The sequence below is a fragment of the Trachurus japonicus genome, chromosome 13 (genome assembly GCF_045865225.1).
Source record: "Trachurus japonicus isolate A0001 chromosome 13, Traja_1.0".
Lineage (NCBI taxonomy): Eukaryota > Metazoa > Chordata > Actinopteri > Carangiformes > Carangidae > Trachurus > Trachurus japonicus.
Genome location: NC_140919.1, coordinates 28,103,816 through 28,119,179, shown reverse-complemented (window position 1 = coordinate 28,119,179; position 15,364 = coordinate 28,103,816). Strand labels below are relative to the sequence as shown.

At 42.9% G+C, this 15,364-nt stretch overlaps 2 protein-coding genes across 7 annotated transcripts in view; one reads left to right on the top strand and one right to left on the bottom strand.

Annotated features, from left to right (window-relative positions):
- mark4b (MAP/microtubule affinity-regulating kinase 4b) overlaps positions 1–8,804 on the top strand; it is a 64,771-nt gene extending 55,967 nt beyond the window's left edge. For 2 of the 6 annotated variants that reach the window (XM_085795737.1, XM_085795736.1), the window contains exons 17-18: positions 3,236–3,272; positions 5,096–8,804. In XM_085795737.1, the coding sequence (XP_085651863.1) occupies positions 3,236–3,272; positions 5,096–5,429 (371 nt within the window). In that variant the 3' untranslated portion in view covers positions 5,430–8,804. Of the gene's footprint in view, positions 1–3,227; positions 3,273–4,291; positions 4,338–5,095 lie in introns of all 6 variants that reach the window. The other 4 variants (XM_085795738.1, XM_085795739.1, XM_085795741.1 and 1 more) reach the window with 3 other exon arrangements.
- Positions 8,805–8,933: 129 nt separating this feature from the next.
- ckmb (creatine kinase, muscle b) lies at positions 8,934–14,412 on the bottom strand. The gene is made up of 9 exons (XM_085795749.1): positions 14,343–14,412; positions 12,674–12,786; positions 12,314–12,410; positions 11,912–12,066; positions 11,246–11,378; positions 10,960–11,131; positions 10,361–10,484; positions 9,701–9,890; positions 8,934–9,522 (listed from the first exon to the last, which is right to left on the bottom strand). Exons 2-9 carry the CDS (start codon positions 12,764–12,766, stop codon positions 9,344–9,346), a joined length of 1,143 nt encoding a protein of 380 aa, XP_085651875.1. The 5' UTR covers positions 12,767–12,786; positions 14,343–14,412; the 3' UTR covers positions 8,934–9,343.
- Between the last annotated feature and the right edge of the window lie 952 nt (positions 14,413–15,364).

Below are 15,364 nucleotides of genomic sequence, written 5' to 3'. Positions count from 1 at the left end.
CACAAACAGAGTTTGTTTTCTGGAACAACAGGAAGTGGACTTGTTTTGTTGTTCTTTTTGAGAAGTTGGTTTCTCCTGTTTTAGTGATTGTTAGCGTTAAGGTATAATCAGCCTGGGGCAGGTCCGTATTAGTTCATCATGTAGCTACAGTAGACATCAGCAGCCACACAGACGTTGACTTGGAGTCACACAACTTTTTTAGAACAAACCGCTCTGTGAAGATGTGTGTCTGTTTGTGTGTGTTCCCTTGAGTATGTGCATTTACTGCAGCTCAGCTGTACTCGTCTGAGTCATGTAATCACCACCACATGTTTGTCCATGCTGTTAACAAATCAGCAGTCCTGCAGCAGGGCTGCAGGCTCTCGGGGGAGGGGGATGGGGCTTTATTGGGGTTTTATACAAGACACAGGCGGAGGTAAAGGATGAAGAGTAGTGATGAAGACAGAGGAGGAGAGTAAACAATGTATCTTTCACTGTTAAAATGAAGCAGTGGTATTGTAGTTTAGTTTGCGTGTATAATGTAAAATTATTAATTAGAAAATGCGTGATCTAAAAACTTTAAAAGCATGTGTAGTTTTTCGAGTTGAATCAGAGTAAATTGATGCTTAAAACATTAAACAAAGGAGAAATATGTGCCCGAGACACCAGGGTTTATATAGTGCAGACAGAGTCAAGCAGAAGATGAGACAGGTTTTCTGGTGAGGCCTGTTTTGAAATGTGGTACTGAGAACGGCAGGAAATTGATGACTGAAGTAGGATTAGCTGAAGGGAATGTGGAGACAGAACAATGAAGAATTATAATAATCATAAAATAATTTAATGCGCTACAATTACCAGGGCTGCAGCTATAATGACTTCATTATCAGTTAATCTGTCACTTTTTTTTATTTTTATCAATTGTCCAAAATGGTCCATCAGAGTCCAAGGGGACATCCTCAAATGACTTTTTTCAGTCTAAACCCAAAAAATATTTGGGTTATAATCATAGAAATATTGGGGGGGGAGCAAATATTCACATTTGAGATTTATTTTTCCTTTAAAAAAAACTTAAAACAATACATTCGGTATCACAATTCCTTTTGATTAATATTTGTAAGTATGGTATACACACATTACTTTCTGGAGGTTGGTTGTCACAGGGTGAAGAGCAGGGATATGATGGGGAACAGTAAAGTAAGTAGTAAACTGACTTTATCACAAACTTGGCATAACTCCACTAACTCAGCCTCAAACTTGTGACATTAAAGGTACCTGCCGTACGTCTGGGCCCTTTGCAGGAGCAGATGCTTGTGAAGCATCTCAGCCTGCGCCAGTCATCCTGACTGACTGACCCAGCGTCACTGCTGTTTTAAATCAGGATTAGTTATGTAACTGGGATTTATCCTTCTCTGAAACAGGGATCTTACACAGCGCTCCCTCAAGATGCACACCGATTGTTCTGTTACACTGCTGCTAGCTTCTCCGTCTGTCTCTCACCCTCTGTCTTGTCTCTGCTTTCATGTCTTCCTCTATTCTTTCTCTGCTCTTCTGTCTCAGACGTCAGCTCTCAGCCTTCATACAGATCTCACAGTCTGCCACACACACTGCACAGTTTATAGACAGTCTCTGGCTCGGAGCATAAGAGTCTGTCCAGTCTGTCACTCCTTACTCTTCATTTACAAAACACCTGGGCTGATTTGTCCCACTGTTAGTTGTCCATCTTCAGTGTGGTGGCACTTGTCTTGCCAAACGGGGCACCTCGTTTCTGAGGGATGCAGACTAGGAAGGCTCTAGATGGGACAATTAAAAACCATTTACATAATTACTACTGTACAACAGGTTTAAAGTGTGGATTGATAAGAGATCAGATTACAAAATGTAAATTGTTTAGCTAAACATTTATACACCAACCTCTGTGTTTTTTAAATTCAACAATATAATGGTGTTAAAAGTCAAATCTTCCCGTCAGGACTAAGGTTCAGTTAATCCAGCAGGAATTCCCCTCCAAGATGATTATCATGTTGCCATTCATTCATAAATGCTGATTCATATCTCTGATGATCTGTATGGATTAGCAGCATTAGACCTCTCCCTGTGCTATGAAGTGACGCAGCGAAAAAGCCTAGACACGTAGTCTTAAAATGTAATTAGATCTGATTAAAGCCACTTCACTGTAGCAGCTCCTGAGTCGGATCCAGGCCCGTGTTAAAGTAGATTTTATTTTCAGCAAAAAGAAAAAAAAATCTGTCAATGAAATCTCACTGCTAGCCTCTCCAGGCCACCCCCTGTTCCTGGAATAGAGATCAGGTTGCCAGGTTGGTGGGGAAAAAGTCAGCAGTGTACTCGCAGGAAATGGCAACAGCCACCTCTGGTGGTGATGAAAGGGAAGTGCAATGATCAGCTTCAAACTTCTGCATCCCAGTCGTAGCAGGACAAAAGGGAGGATCCCTCATGACTTACACTTCACTCGTTTCACATTTTCTTATGTTGCGGCCCAATGCTAAAATAAAAAGATTTGTGTTAAGTATTAGAAATGAAGCTGAAATACCAGATTGACATATTGTTGGTAACATTAGCAGCATCGGTGCTGACTGAATGAGTGTGCTGTGGGAGCTGTTGTAGTGAAAGTAGGAAACAAGCATTGGTCAAACTGTACCAGGCCAACAGGCTGTTTGAACTGAAGTTAGCATCAGCCATACCTCTCCTCTGGTGTCCGTCTTATTTGATCACAAACTAGTTATCCCTCAGTCAGAGCAGAACAATTCAGTAACATCACTGTGAGTCCGATATTATGAAATGATGAATCAATGTAGAAAACAATCAGCAGATGAATGGAGCTGTTGTGTTTTACTTCATCCATTTGTGGTTTTCCCTGCATCAGTATTTGTGTCACTCACTGCAACACACACACACTGTATCTGCTGTCTGTTGATCCCTGACAGTCTGCTCTGGGTTCACTCACTGTACGTCTGTTTTCTCCGTCTCCCTTTGTTTCCGTGGCGACTCTGACATGTTGTTTCAGACCCATCCAGTTGTAGTGAGTGTAGGCTGGTGATGATCCATCTGTGATTTGAGGATGAGTTGTCATGTTCTGTGTCGTTGACGTGGACTGATAAAGCTGTGCTGCTGATTGTTGCATTAAAACCAGAAGTGGGGGGTGGGGGGTGGGGGGTTGAGGGGAAGAGGGGTCGGTGTGAGAACACGATTGGCCGATTGATTCCTAACAGATACGTTGTCTTCTTCTTGAGGGTCACAGACGAACCTGAGAGAATCAGCAGATCTCCGGTCACAAGGTGAGTAATCATTTACACTCTTTCAACCCACCAGACCAACCAAAGTATCATCACTATAGAAACTGACACCTACGGTATATCAGCGTCTCTGTATGTGTTGGCCAATAATAACAAGACGCGGTCAAATTTGCGATAACTAAAACAGTGACACCATAATATTGACCATTCTCCCTCAATTTCTTCTGTACTATCTTTTTAAGAACACAGTTCTCTCCTCAATATTGGTAGTTTATGTATCTGTTTATGTTACAATAATACCTGTAGAATCAACCTCAGAGGTCACAATCAATCACAATCAGTTTAGCATCTTGTGTGAGGATGCTAAAGGTCTTCTGCCTAAACCTGAATGACACATTGTGTGTGTCGTCTATAAGAATATTATTCCCATTAAATCTCTGGAGAAAATGAACTCTTTATACATACATTTTAATCTATTTTAATGTATGATACATTCATGATTAAGAACTAATTACTGTTCAACATACTGTAGAAAAAAACTTGTAATTGCTGTAAATACTTTGAAACCCAAACATCAATAACCGCCTGACCTATATTCATTCTGTATCTGTATATAGCAGCAGACAAGCGCTAATGATTGATATTGACTTTGATATTGTTGCTTTTTCGTATTATTTATTTGAGGCCATGGCTTTATTGCTCTGCTGACAAAATAATTGCTTTTCACTCCTTGGTTGTAAAACAACCACAGCAGCTCAAAGGAAACCAAGTATCTAACTTCATCATTATTTTTGCAACACTTTGAGTTTTGATCTAATTCGACTGCAACGCAACCATTTTCGCTTTGAATCACCATCAGTGACCAGTGACTTGTTTTAGCTCCGAGTTAAAGGCTAAAACATTTTCTGAAAGAGCATTTTCAAGTCTTCAAGTAAACAACTGAAACCTTCAATATACAAGTTGCATTGATCCCTTCTGCTCTGACTGTATTTATACTGTTTTATTTTAGTCTCATCAGTCTTATCAGTATGTTACTAAAGGTGTTACATACTTCCTCTCAGCCTCAGCTGTTCCAACGCAGTGTCAGTCTCAGGCTAAAAACAGCAGGTAAACCAGTAGCACCAGAGTAACACTGACCTACAGACTGTGGTGTGGCCGTAGATGCTGAGCGTGGCTCCTTGTGGTAGATGATCCTGTGATGTTCGATTGAAATGGGAAAAAAAATTGTATTTTAATTATATAGTTGTTGTTGTGCTCCAAAGCAAAGTGATCAGATTTTTTTAAATGTATTTGTATGGCGTGCTATCAATTGCACACATCACTGTTTATAAAATAGAATCAATCCCAGCATGCCCCTGAACCCTCACATGAATAATACATTTCAGGTAGGAGTGATTGCCTTATTCCTCTGTTGTTTTTGTACATCCACTGTCTGAAAGACGACATGTTGTTGACTAGAAGATACACATTTTCCTGTGTTGACTGTAACCTAGGTAGCAAAATGTCTGCATCCATTGATCTGTTTTAACTGTTTTTTTGTTCTTCTCCCCTTTCCCTGACCATTCATTCATTCATTCACACAACCATTCATACACTCACACATTCACTTCCCTGTCTATTCACACATCTACCTCACTCAAACACTCAATACATTAACTCCTTTACCCTTAAATGTGTTTGTTCGTCCTCCCATTCATATCTGATCTCACCCTCTACTTCAACCTCTGATCCCCTCCTCATACAAACATCCCATATCAACCCCACTTTGTCCCTTCTGCTTCAAACCCTCATACATTTCCGGGTCCTTCCCCCATCTGCATCCCTCCCTCTCTCCCTCCCTCACCCCCTTTTCTCTCCTCTTCCAGTCGCCATCTATCTGGGCATCAGAAAGCGGCCGAGCCCCGGACCCCCCGATGCGGCTGGGATGTGAGGGTGCGGAGCCCTCGCGACCCGGCCGAGGTGGTGCTAGCGCTGCGTGAGGCGGCACAGGGCTGTGGCTGCCAGGTCCATCTGGCCGGGCCTTTCCTCCTGTCCTGCACCCACGGAGCAGCCGGAGCCCGCGTGGCCTTCGAGGCCGAGGTCTGCCAGCTGCCCAGCGGGCTGGGCCAGAGCAGCGGTGTGAAGTTCAAGCGCCTGTGGGGGGCACCGTTAGCCTTTAGAGACATCGCCACCAAAGTGTCCAAGGAGCTGGAGCTCTGAGGGCGACAGGAGGCGGGGCAGATTGACGACGGAGAGGACAGGTTAATGAATGAGGAGGGATGAGGAGGAGGAGGAATGATGAGGCAGACGCATCCCCTCCTCCTCTTCCTCCCTAGGCTTCACCTCATCTGATGTGGCTAGCGATGCCTCGCCTCCGCCAAAGACCCTCTTACTCTGATGCCACCGATCACAGCCAGACAAACAGATGCACAGACACGGATAGACCGCCATCGGCAGACTTATGATGACCCCTTGACCTTGGAGCTGTCAGTGACCCACGACTTCTGCTTACAAACACGCCACCACCTCCATACGACGTGAGCCCATGGAGTCAGACTGTTGTTGTTGTTTTTTTCATGATTTCATATTTGATGTTGATAAGGATGCTGTTGCTGAGAACGATGGAGACTGATAATTTGTTGTTGTTGATGTTGTTGTTCCTATTGTATCATATTTGTCATCATTCCTTTTTAAAGAGCTGCTATTTAAAGAAATCTTTTAATTTTTTGTGTATTAAGTTTATTTTCTTTCTTTAATGCTTTTAAAATGGGCAGAGGTTTGACACCTGTTTGTCATCCTCGGAAGCAGAGGTCACATATTCACGGAGGGAGGGCGCAGTCTGACCTCCAGCCTCGAGAGGGAGACATGCAGAAATGCAGAGACTTGTGACAGACTGAATGAAGCACCCCAGCCTCTCTGCCCATCCATTGACAAAGCCCATTTTACCGCTCAGTTGGGATTTTGATGTTCGTTTGCACCATTTCTGATAAGATGTTGTCTCCGCTGGCGAATTAGTTGCTATGGGACAAGCAAAGCTGCCTAATAACACAGGACCCAAGCTGAGATGTTGACCTCGATAACCTTACCGTGTCAGCTCATTCTCAACTTAACCCAATGTTTAGTTCTCTGCCACCAGCAAAACATTGGTTTAAAGAGCAAAGTAGAGTTTTCATTTTATTTCACAACAGGATGTCTCCGCCGACTCTGAGCAAACAAGAAGAGCCACTCAGCATTGTTGTACCAAAAAAAAAACTAAGCAGGTTCAGCTTTTGTATATTAGAAGAGCAGGTTTTGTCATCCAGTCAGAAACCTATACCCTATTTAACAAACATCACCTCAAGTAAATTAAGTCAGCATTTAATTTTACTACATTTTCACCCATAAGAAAATTGAAATGTATTTTTCGAAGCACATATCGAATGTTTTCGTGCGTTTGTCTGTGCAGCAAATGCTTAAAAAAAATCTCCTTTTCTGAGCAAATATTTGATTAATGGTCAAATGGCATGGCATCCAAGGTTTTAGGTGGTGTCATGGTAATTTACCATTGTATCATACAGAGTAAAAAAATAAATAAAAAGCTCACTTTCAATCCTCTTCCTGTGAAGCCAGTGCAGGTACAATTGGGAGAAACTTCTTCATCCAGCATGATGATTAAGTGACAAACTAAGCAGCCACAGCTTTGTATATGGTTTTTGTTTGTTCAGTGTAATTCGACCACACACACACACAAATTACTGTAGCTCATTCTGGTGTAAAGTAAATGGAGGGTTTCACTACAGTATTAATATACTGTGTTGCCTGTTAAAATGCCATCGCATACACTTTCAAGTGTAGTGCAATACAGCCACAAAGCCAAGAATGAAGACTTGAAAAGGCAGCGATTAAGACTTAATAGGGCTCCTTGTTTTATTTACCTTTTCTCTTTTTGATATCGTGGATTTGTTGTTAAATTCGTTGAGCACTTTTTTTTTTTTTTTTTTAACTGTGTAGCTTGGAGACATAATGTGAACTGTTCTGCCAGAATTTTAATCTTTTCTTTTATTAAATTGTTTTTAAAAATCCAATTGTTTCACACATCTAACGCCAACTGAAGTGAATAATTGATGCTCTGAATGCCTTTCTCTCTTTCACCTACATGCACCTAGTGACACTTGGCTTCATTCATCTCCGCAGTAAAACCAACTCGAGTGTTGCCTTAATGTCTCCAGGCAGAGGTGCCATTTGACTCCACTGATGCCACAGTCATATCAACCAAACATTTGGAAGATACAAAATTTCTGATAAACTCATGGTCAGTTGTCTCCACAAAATCTTTGTCAGGTTTTCTTTTGTCCAGTTTCATATTTATTTCATATTTTGAGCCTCAGCAACACTTTTGATTTATAACCGTAGATGTTTCTCTCTGTTGAGTAATCAGGCTGCAGCACTTATGAGCGGTGTACGACTGTTGACCAATCAGATCCCGTTACTACTGTAAGAGGTGTATGACTGTTAACCAATGAAACTCCTGCCTCATCAAGCCAGTGTTTAAATCAAAAGGCATGCAACATGTGTAGTCATGAAGCAGAGGGTTAGGACCAGAACGTGACCTTGAATGACCTTTTTGATTATTACATCTTCTTTCATAACCAGAATCAGCTCATTGCAGTTTTACGTCTTCAACAAACAAATCAAGCTGCTGGAAATATTGTCACGATCTCCCACTCTGCTCCTCAGTTACAGCGTGTTGCTGTGCAGAGCATTATGATGTCACAGTGAAGTAGACCTATGACTTGTGGATCTAAAATGCTATCACTTCGTCTTTTTTAATCCTGTTGAACAACATCTGTGTCATATAACTGTATCAATTCTTTAGTTACATCCAAAACAACAACAACATGTTTTAGAGATGAGAGGGACCTTTGACCAAATTTTAATCGGTTCGCCTTTTAGTCCAAGTGAATATTTGTACTAAATTAGATGAGATTCACACTGACTGTTCCTGACCTGGCTTCGTGTCGCACATCACTCCTCACAGAACAAATCAACCAAGACTACAAAACAAAAGACTAGAAAAAAACACACACACTCCACTGAGCTACATCCGTCATGTGCTGCTGCATCCACACTGACAACTCCAAAATCAAAAGGTTGTCGTACTTATATTGTAACTCTTTAAAGCCAAGCAATTATAACTTGTACTTTCAAAGTATGCAGCATCTAACAAAAGATGGAAAAGGAAGAGTTTGATGTTGCAGCAGGTTTGTGATCTTTACGGCCGTAAAGTCGACATATTTATCTGTTTCATGGGAGATTTCAGCTGCAGCACGTGTCCACCACTGTCTGAAAATGTGAAGCTGTGATTTAGGGCTAGTTTTTGCAATTTTTTTTTTTTTTTTTGTGTACAATTGGGCCTCACTCTCTGAACCTGTTCTCTAGATACAGTTAGGGCCATGCTTTAAGGCTACCGTTCTGTTGTAGTGTGTTTGAAGCTGTCACTGTTATCAATAAAAGTTAACTTATGGGCTAAAATTGCGGAAATGATCGACCTGCAATCCTGCATGTCTCCTAGGAAATAATGTGTGACACAAAAATAAAGGCTTTCAACCTCTTTAATATTTTTTGTCATGTATGGATGTCATGTTTTTGTATGAGGTTTGATGAGTGAGTGTACTGTGAGTCTGCTCTGAGTACTTGCAAAATGATCCATGAGTGTTTCTCATAAAGAAAACTGAAGACAGAAGGTTTGATTGTTTCATGGGGCATAGTTTAATTATCCAGTTAAGTTATATTTTACAACCAAAAAAAAATTATTTTGGTGTGTATACATAGCCACGACCAGACTATGCATGGATTGATCCCAGGATGTTACAGAGAAGATGGGCAGAGCGATGATAAAAGTGACATGAGCTTAGAAAGAGATAGTGAAGAAAAAGCAGGAAAGTAAAAGTTGAGTAAGATTAACAGAGGTAAGAAAGAAAAGGAAAGAGTGGAGAGAAAAGTTGAGCCTCCTTTTGACGGAGTGAAGTAAGCAGAAAGTAGCCAGGTGGCCAAGACCAGTAAGATAACTTTACAACAAGGCTACCCGTTCATTTTTTTGTAATATAAAAAAAACAAACACAGACAGTCATTCAGTCATTGGTTGTCTGTTCTATTTACTTCTGGGCGGGGATCATGCCATCGATGGACTCTCCCTTCTCCAGCTTCTTCTCCATCTCAACCATGAGCTTGACACCATCAACCACCAGCTGGACCTGGTACACCTCGGAGGAGCCCAGACGGTCAGCGTTGGAGATGTCGAACACGCCACCCACGGAGGCTGTGTCAACACCACCTGCACAGAAACAAAGGGGAGAGGAACAAATCCACGGTCAAAAAGTGGCAGGAGGAGGAGAAACCTGCAGCTTGCTGACTGTTTTAGTGTGAACCCAACAACTCTCAAACCATCTCTGAAAACGTTCATCTGTTGCTGGCATTGAAATGGATGCGTGACCTTGTTTTGATTTCAGTACCTGTGCCACGCTTCTGCAGACGCAGCCTGGTCAGGATCTCCTCGAACTTGGCGTGTGTGCTGAGCTTGGGCAGCTTGACGTGCACGCCACCGCGCAGGCCAGTTCCCAGGTTGGAGGGGCAGGTCAGGATGTAGCCCAGATGCTCGTTCCACATGAAGCCGTGGTTGTGCTTCTTGAAGATCTCCTCAATCTGACCAACAAAAAGGAAAGTGAGTTTGAAAGAGTTTGATATGAAAGGTTTATGACAGTTAAGACTGCACAAACACACACCTGTAACATCATATATTGCTTTTTCTCCGGCTTTGTTGTGAACAAATGCACATGACTTGCATAGTTCCCTACTGTCTTTCTGTGGAAATATTGCATGTTACAACATGAAAACCTGAGGCTTATATTCAAGTATTCTAAATATTTTTCTTTTAAAATTTAGCTGGTGCGGCTTATATTCAGGTGTGCTCGACAGTTTATTTTTTTAATCAGCTATCTATATATTGGGGGGGACATTTTGAGCATATTTGAATATTGGGGGGGATGTGTCCCCCCCAATGTATAGGGTAATTACGGCCTTGGTGAACTGGCTTTAACCCCTGCACCCGTGTTCTTGGTTGAATCATGCTCATGTGTTTGTGTACATATATGCACAGAGGTTTTGTGTGTTACCTTCTGCAGACCAACGCAGAAGCGCCTGAAGACCTCCTTCATGTTGCCTCCCTTCTGCATGGAGATGACACGCAGGTGATCCTCCTCGTTCACCCAGACCAGGAAGGTCTTGTTGTCGTTGTGCCTGTTGGAGGAAGAAATCCAGCTCAGTTTCACTCAGTATTTATACGTCACGGTTACATTACAATCTGCAGTTTTTGGGGAGAAATCTGCCACAGAGAGTCTGAGTGGTATTAAGACGAAAATGTGAATGATGTGACCCACAGTGGTGGATTTAAAGTATTTCTAATTTACTGAGGGTGGGTTTGTGGTTAGTGAGCTGTGGCCACATTCATGACATACTTGTTTTTAGCCGAAACAGGAATAATGAGGATTTTCATATGTGGGCCGTGGGAGACAGTGACAGATGGTGAAAGTGTGAGAGGTTGGCTTGGGGAGGCCATATGGGAGATTTCAGCTCAGAGGGAGGGGGGTTATGTTTTGCTGGTGTGATATTTCCGTCCAATTGTTTTTATCTTTTAAAAAAACAGATCAGGAACGACCTCATTTGTGATCACATCTTCTGTTTCACTTCCATCCTGTGTGTCTGTGTTTCTCACCAGATGCCTCTGGCGTCGGGCCAGTCACGGGCCATACCAGCGCAGGTCAGCAGGGGGGACACAGGCTTGTCAAACAGGAAGTGGTCAGCGATCAGCTGCTCCTGCTCAGCGTCGGTCATACCGTCCAGGGGATAGTACTTTCCCTTGAACTCACCCTCCAGGCTGGCCAGAGCTAAGGGGAGGGACGGAGGAGAGGTGTCAGTCTCGGTCACAAACATTTGTGTTGCTTGTGAATTAGCGATTCTGAGTCACATTGACAGATTAGTGTCATCAGTTTGATAATCACCCTCAATGGACAGGTTCTGGATGGCTCTGCGCTCTCCACGGCTGTTGTGGGGGGGCAGGGTGAATCCCTTGATGCTGCGGCCGGTACGGACACGGCTGGACAGCACGTAGTTGGGGTCCAGGTCATCACCACCCTGAGAGAAGGAGGCAGGACAGAAAAACACAACAGACACATTATTACTGGATCGACCACTTGAGGTGTGTCCTGCAAAACACACAAAACATCTTCATCACGTTGACAGCAAATTCTCACAATGGAAGTGTTTCGAGGAGACACAAAACTATGTTATAGTTACAAAACTATAAGTGATGAAGATGTTTCTGAGTTTGTTCCTGTTTTGTATTGTTTTGCAAGTGTTTTTCTTCAGGTGCAGTGTGTTGAGCTCTCAGGGCCACCGTACAACGTTTAAATGAGAATTAACAGCACATGTCTGGTGGTTTCAGCAGAGACTATGAGCACAGTAAATCCAGTGTTTTTAGTGTGCCTTTGTGAGCTAAAAGTTTATTTTAATAAAATGTATTTAAAGAATGAGTCAATGTTTGGGGAGAAATTTAAGCTTGAAGTCATGTGGCCTCAACAGTCAGTAAATTAAAGGCTGTCAGTTTGCTGTGTGGATTCGCCAACGAGCCATTTTCATTTTCTTGAATCACCATCGTCTCTCCTCACCTTCAGGTTCTCGAAGTTCAGGTCGGTCTTGTGCTTGTCGGTGGGCTTGTAGCCGCCATGACGGTCGGAGATGATGGGGTCCAGCAGATCCTTGAAGACCTCGTAGGACTCCTCATCACCAGCAACGCAACCAACGGTCATGATGAAGGGGTGGCCTGATCACAAGACAGGGGACGAGAAAAGACGGTGATGTTGTGAGCTAGTTCAACCATGAAGACTGTTCACAGTGAGTTTCTGTTCCTACACCACATGTGGTTCCTGAACACATCAAATAGAAAACTTGCCAATCCTCTGATGTAAATGTGATTATGTATACACTATACTATATAATGGTAGAGATGAATGTGATGATATATAGAGTTGGCTGTTTGTGTAATCTCTATGCTGATGACTCTCTCTTACCGGGGTTGTCAACACCGGTCTGGATGACGTCATCCACGGTGAAGCCACTGGGGGTGGATTTGCCTCTCAGCTTGCCATAGATGTCCTTGGTCAGCACCTACAGCAGATGACACATGGTGCAGGTCAGTGACCGTGTGACTTAATGGTGTGCTGTATGGCAGCTGAGTATCTTATACAACGTCAGGGCCTCTAAAAGCAGCAATGGGAATCATGCTACATGTGACCTCTGTCTTTGAGGTAGCCTCAGTGTCAGAGCGTCAGTAATCTGAGATGGATCATACTAATGTCACGCTACAGGCTGCTGGTCCCATGCATCTGTGTGTTTTGAGTGTGTGGTCGTGAACGGAGCAGGAGTTGTACCTTGGCCATGTGGTTGTTGTGCAGGGACAGATCAGGGTACTCATCGTCCGTTGTGAACTTCATCTTGTAGTCGTTGTGGCAGTTCTTTGCCATGGCTGCAATTCTTACTCCGTCTGAGAGGAGACAAGGAAAAGAGGAGAGCAGGTGTTATTTACTCACTATCTACAGTGTGTCGTTCACAGAGACTGCAATATGATAGTCACTCACTTATTATTCCATATCGTGCTCAATAATGAGCAGATGTTTTGATCAGTCATTTGAAGTTTATTTGTCACACTAAAGTAACAGAACAACCTGAAACACAACACAGTGATGTGGTACCATGCTCCTTGTCTGGTGTTTCTCCAAGTTTCTCAAGGGCTTTGTCAACAAGCCTTCTGGTGAAGAGGAGACACCTCCTCATTCTGTCTGTCCACTTTTCTTTCTTTCTTTCTTTCTTTCTTTCTTTCTTTCTTTCTTTCTTTCTTTCTTTCTTTCTTTCTTTCTTTCTTTCTCACTCTCTACATGCTTCTCTCTGGTCTTCCCTGCCTCGCCACCTGCACCCTCCCTTCACAGCCAATGTTATTTATAGTGTCACTGCGGCCCCACCAACCTCCCTCCCACCAGCACCCCCCCTCCCACCCTCCCCTGCACCTGCAACCCACCCCCCCTCACCGTTGAGCTTCACTACATTATGACAACTAATTCTCTTTCTGAAGTTGCTGTATTCACCCTAAGACTGAGGCTGATTTAGCAGCCAATTATACAGCAGTAGGTTTACTTTTGTTCAAGAGACAAAATACTTTATATTGATATTATGCTTTTGAGAGTAAAAATAGCAGAAAGATTTCAATGTTTAAAAATCAAGGTGGTACATTTAGTAAAAAAAAACAAAAAACGTTATCTTCAGCATTCAATCATCAAAGCTTTGTGTGAACTGAAAAGGTATCCCAAAGAGGAAAGAATATTTTTGTATGTTCTTGCTCCAACATGCATCATGCATCATCATCTTGGGACTTAATGATCCAGTAGCTAAACTCCAATTACTTAAAGACAAATGTCTAAATGCAAAGCTGGAGTGAATGAGCTGCAGCTGCAGAATCAGTCAGAATAGACGTGCGGGGTCAGGAATAAATTTACAACTACCAGCCGAGCCGTCACTCTGTGTCTATTTCCAGGTTGATGCCTCTTTCTGTCAAAGGTCAAAACGCAGTTGTGTCACTTGCTGAAGGTGCAGCAGCAGAGTGATGACACCTGGTACACTGAAAGGTCAAAGTGTGTATATGGCTTGTGGATGGTTTCTTGACTACATTGAGCACTCCTAAATTATTCACAGTCGCCTCAAACCTGTCCTGCTAACGCCAGCAACAGCTGATAGATATTCACAACTGGCCACACTGCCATTAACGCAGCTGTCCCCTCATCAGCAGACAAGTGGTGCCCACATCCACGAAACACACAGCATCAAGTCTTTCAAAACAAACAAAACAAAACAAAAAAACCCTAAGTTTCAGGCTATAAAGTGCACTCAGAACAGAATGACCAAAGTAGATTTTAGTAGTAGTTTCCATATTAGGAAAAATTGTGCAAAGCCTCAGAGGAATCCAAGACGAGAAAAGGTTTTCATGGCTCCAGAGTCCACCAATGGAGGAATCTGTCTGACAGATATTTGTTGCTTTTGGTTTTTTACCTGCTTAGGAGAAAAGAAAGAGGTAACAGATCCCGGGATCAGATCCTGTCCACGAATGTAGGGGTTGCCCAACTCTGCCAGGTGAAGGACTTAAGTATTTATACCCAGACCTTTGCCCGGATTGGCTGACTGGGCTTGGGGTCCCCTCATTTGATTGGCCACAGGGGGTCTTCTGTGCCCGGGTGAGTTTCTAAAAGGCAAGAACGAACATCACAGAACACTCGAGACGAGAGACAAGGCAACAGCTGCAGCTGCCTGCTCCAACCTTTCACCCTCAGCCTGCTAGAACTGCTCTCATGGTTTGGACACTCAGTCCAGACGTTCATGCACATGTATTGTACTGAATCTCTCCTCCATGTGTCTGTCCCCTGTGAGTCGATGAGACTTAACTTAACCTGTAACTTGAATAATGTCTGTCACCATATTTTGTTAAAAATAACTACTTTGTCTTAGATTACATCATAGTAATATTTGCAATTACAGATTGAGTTTCATTGAGTCGTGGCTCATTCACCCACCAATCTGCTAATTGGAGGTGTCTGCAAGTGTGAGTTTAGGATACTTGTTACTGGTCCCTGTGTGAAATGTTATGTAGTCATACATAGTGACAGGCTGTGCAAACTCAAGACATTTGGCAAGTCAGAGGAAGGAAAACATGAACTCCAGTGTTTTTTTTATACCTCGGTATCAAAGCTTGTGAGTAAGTGCACAAGTATCTCAGCATACAATTTATGCTGAGATGTGTCTTGATCGACCATGTGTATCACATGTCATCAATGTCATGACGTGTGTAAGGATACAACGCTTTGTGTGCAATGTAAAAGGTCATTGGTTGAATTGGGGCTCACATGAGGTTATTCTCAGACTCAGATTTTGCTTTTGTCAAACCTCAACTGCACAAGTGCCAGTGGTATTACACACCGAAGGTGATGTGATAGGCCCCAGTAATCTACCCGCGGACAGATATTAAATCACACTCACATCATGTGACAGAGCAGACGTTGGGGGCGGAGCTGAGAGAC

Excerpts from the sequence above, each read along its gene's own strand:
- ckmb (XM_085795749.1), bottom strand. The coding sequence starts at position 12,766 with ATGGCAAAGAACTGCCACAACGACTACAAGATGAAGTTCACAACGGAC. Across the intron at positions 12,067-12,313 it reads GACCGGTGTTGACAACCCCG|GCCACCCCTTCATCATGACC; the intron begins GTAAGAGAGAGT and ends TCTTGTGATCAG. Across the intron at positions 9,891-10,360 it reads TCTGCGTTGGTCTGCAGAAG|ATTGAGGAGATCTTCAAGAA; the intron begins GTAACACACAAA and ends TTTGTTGGTCAG.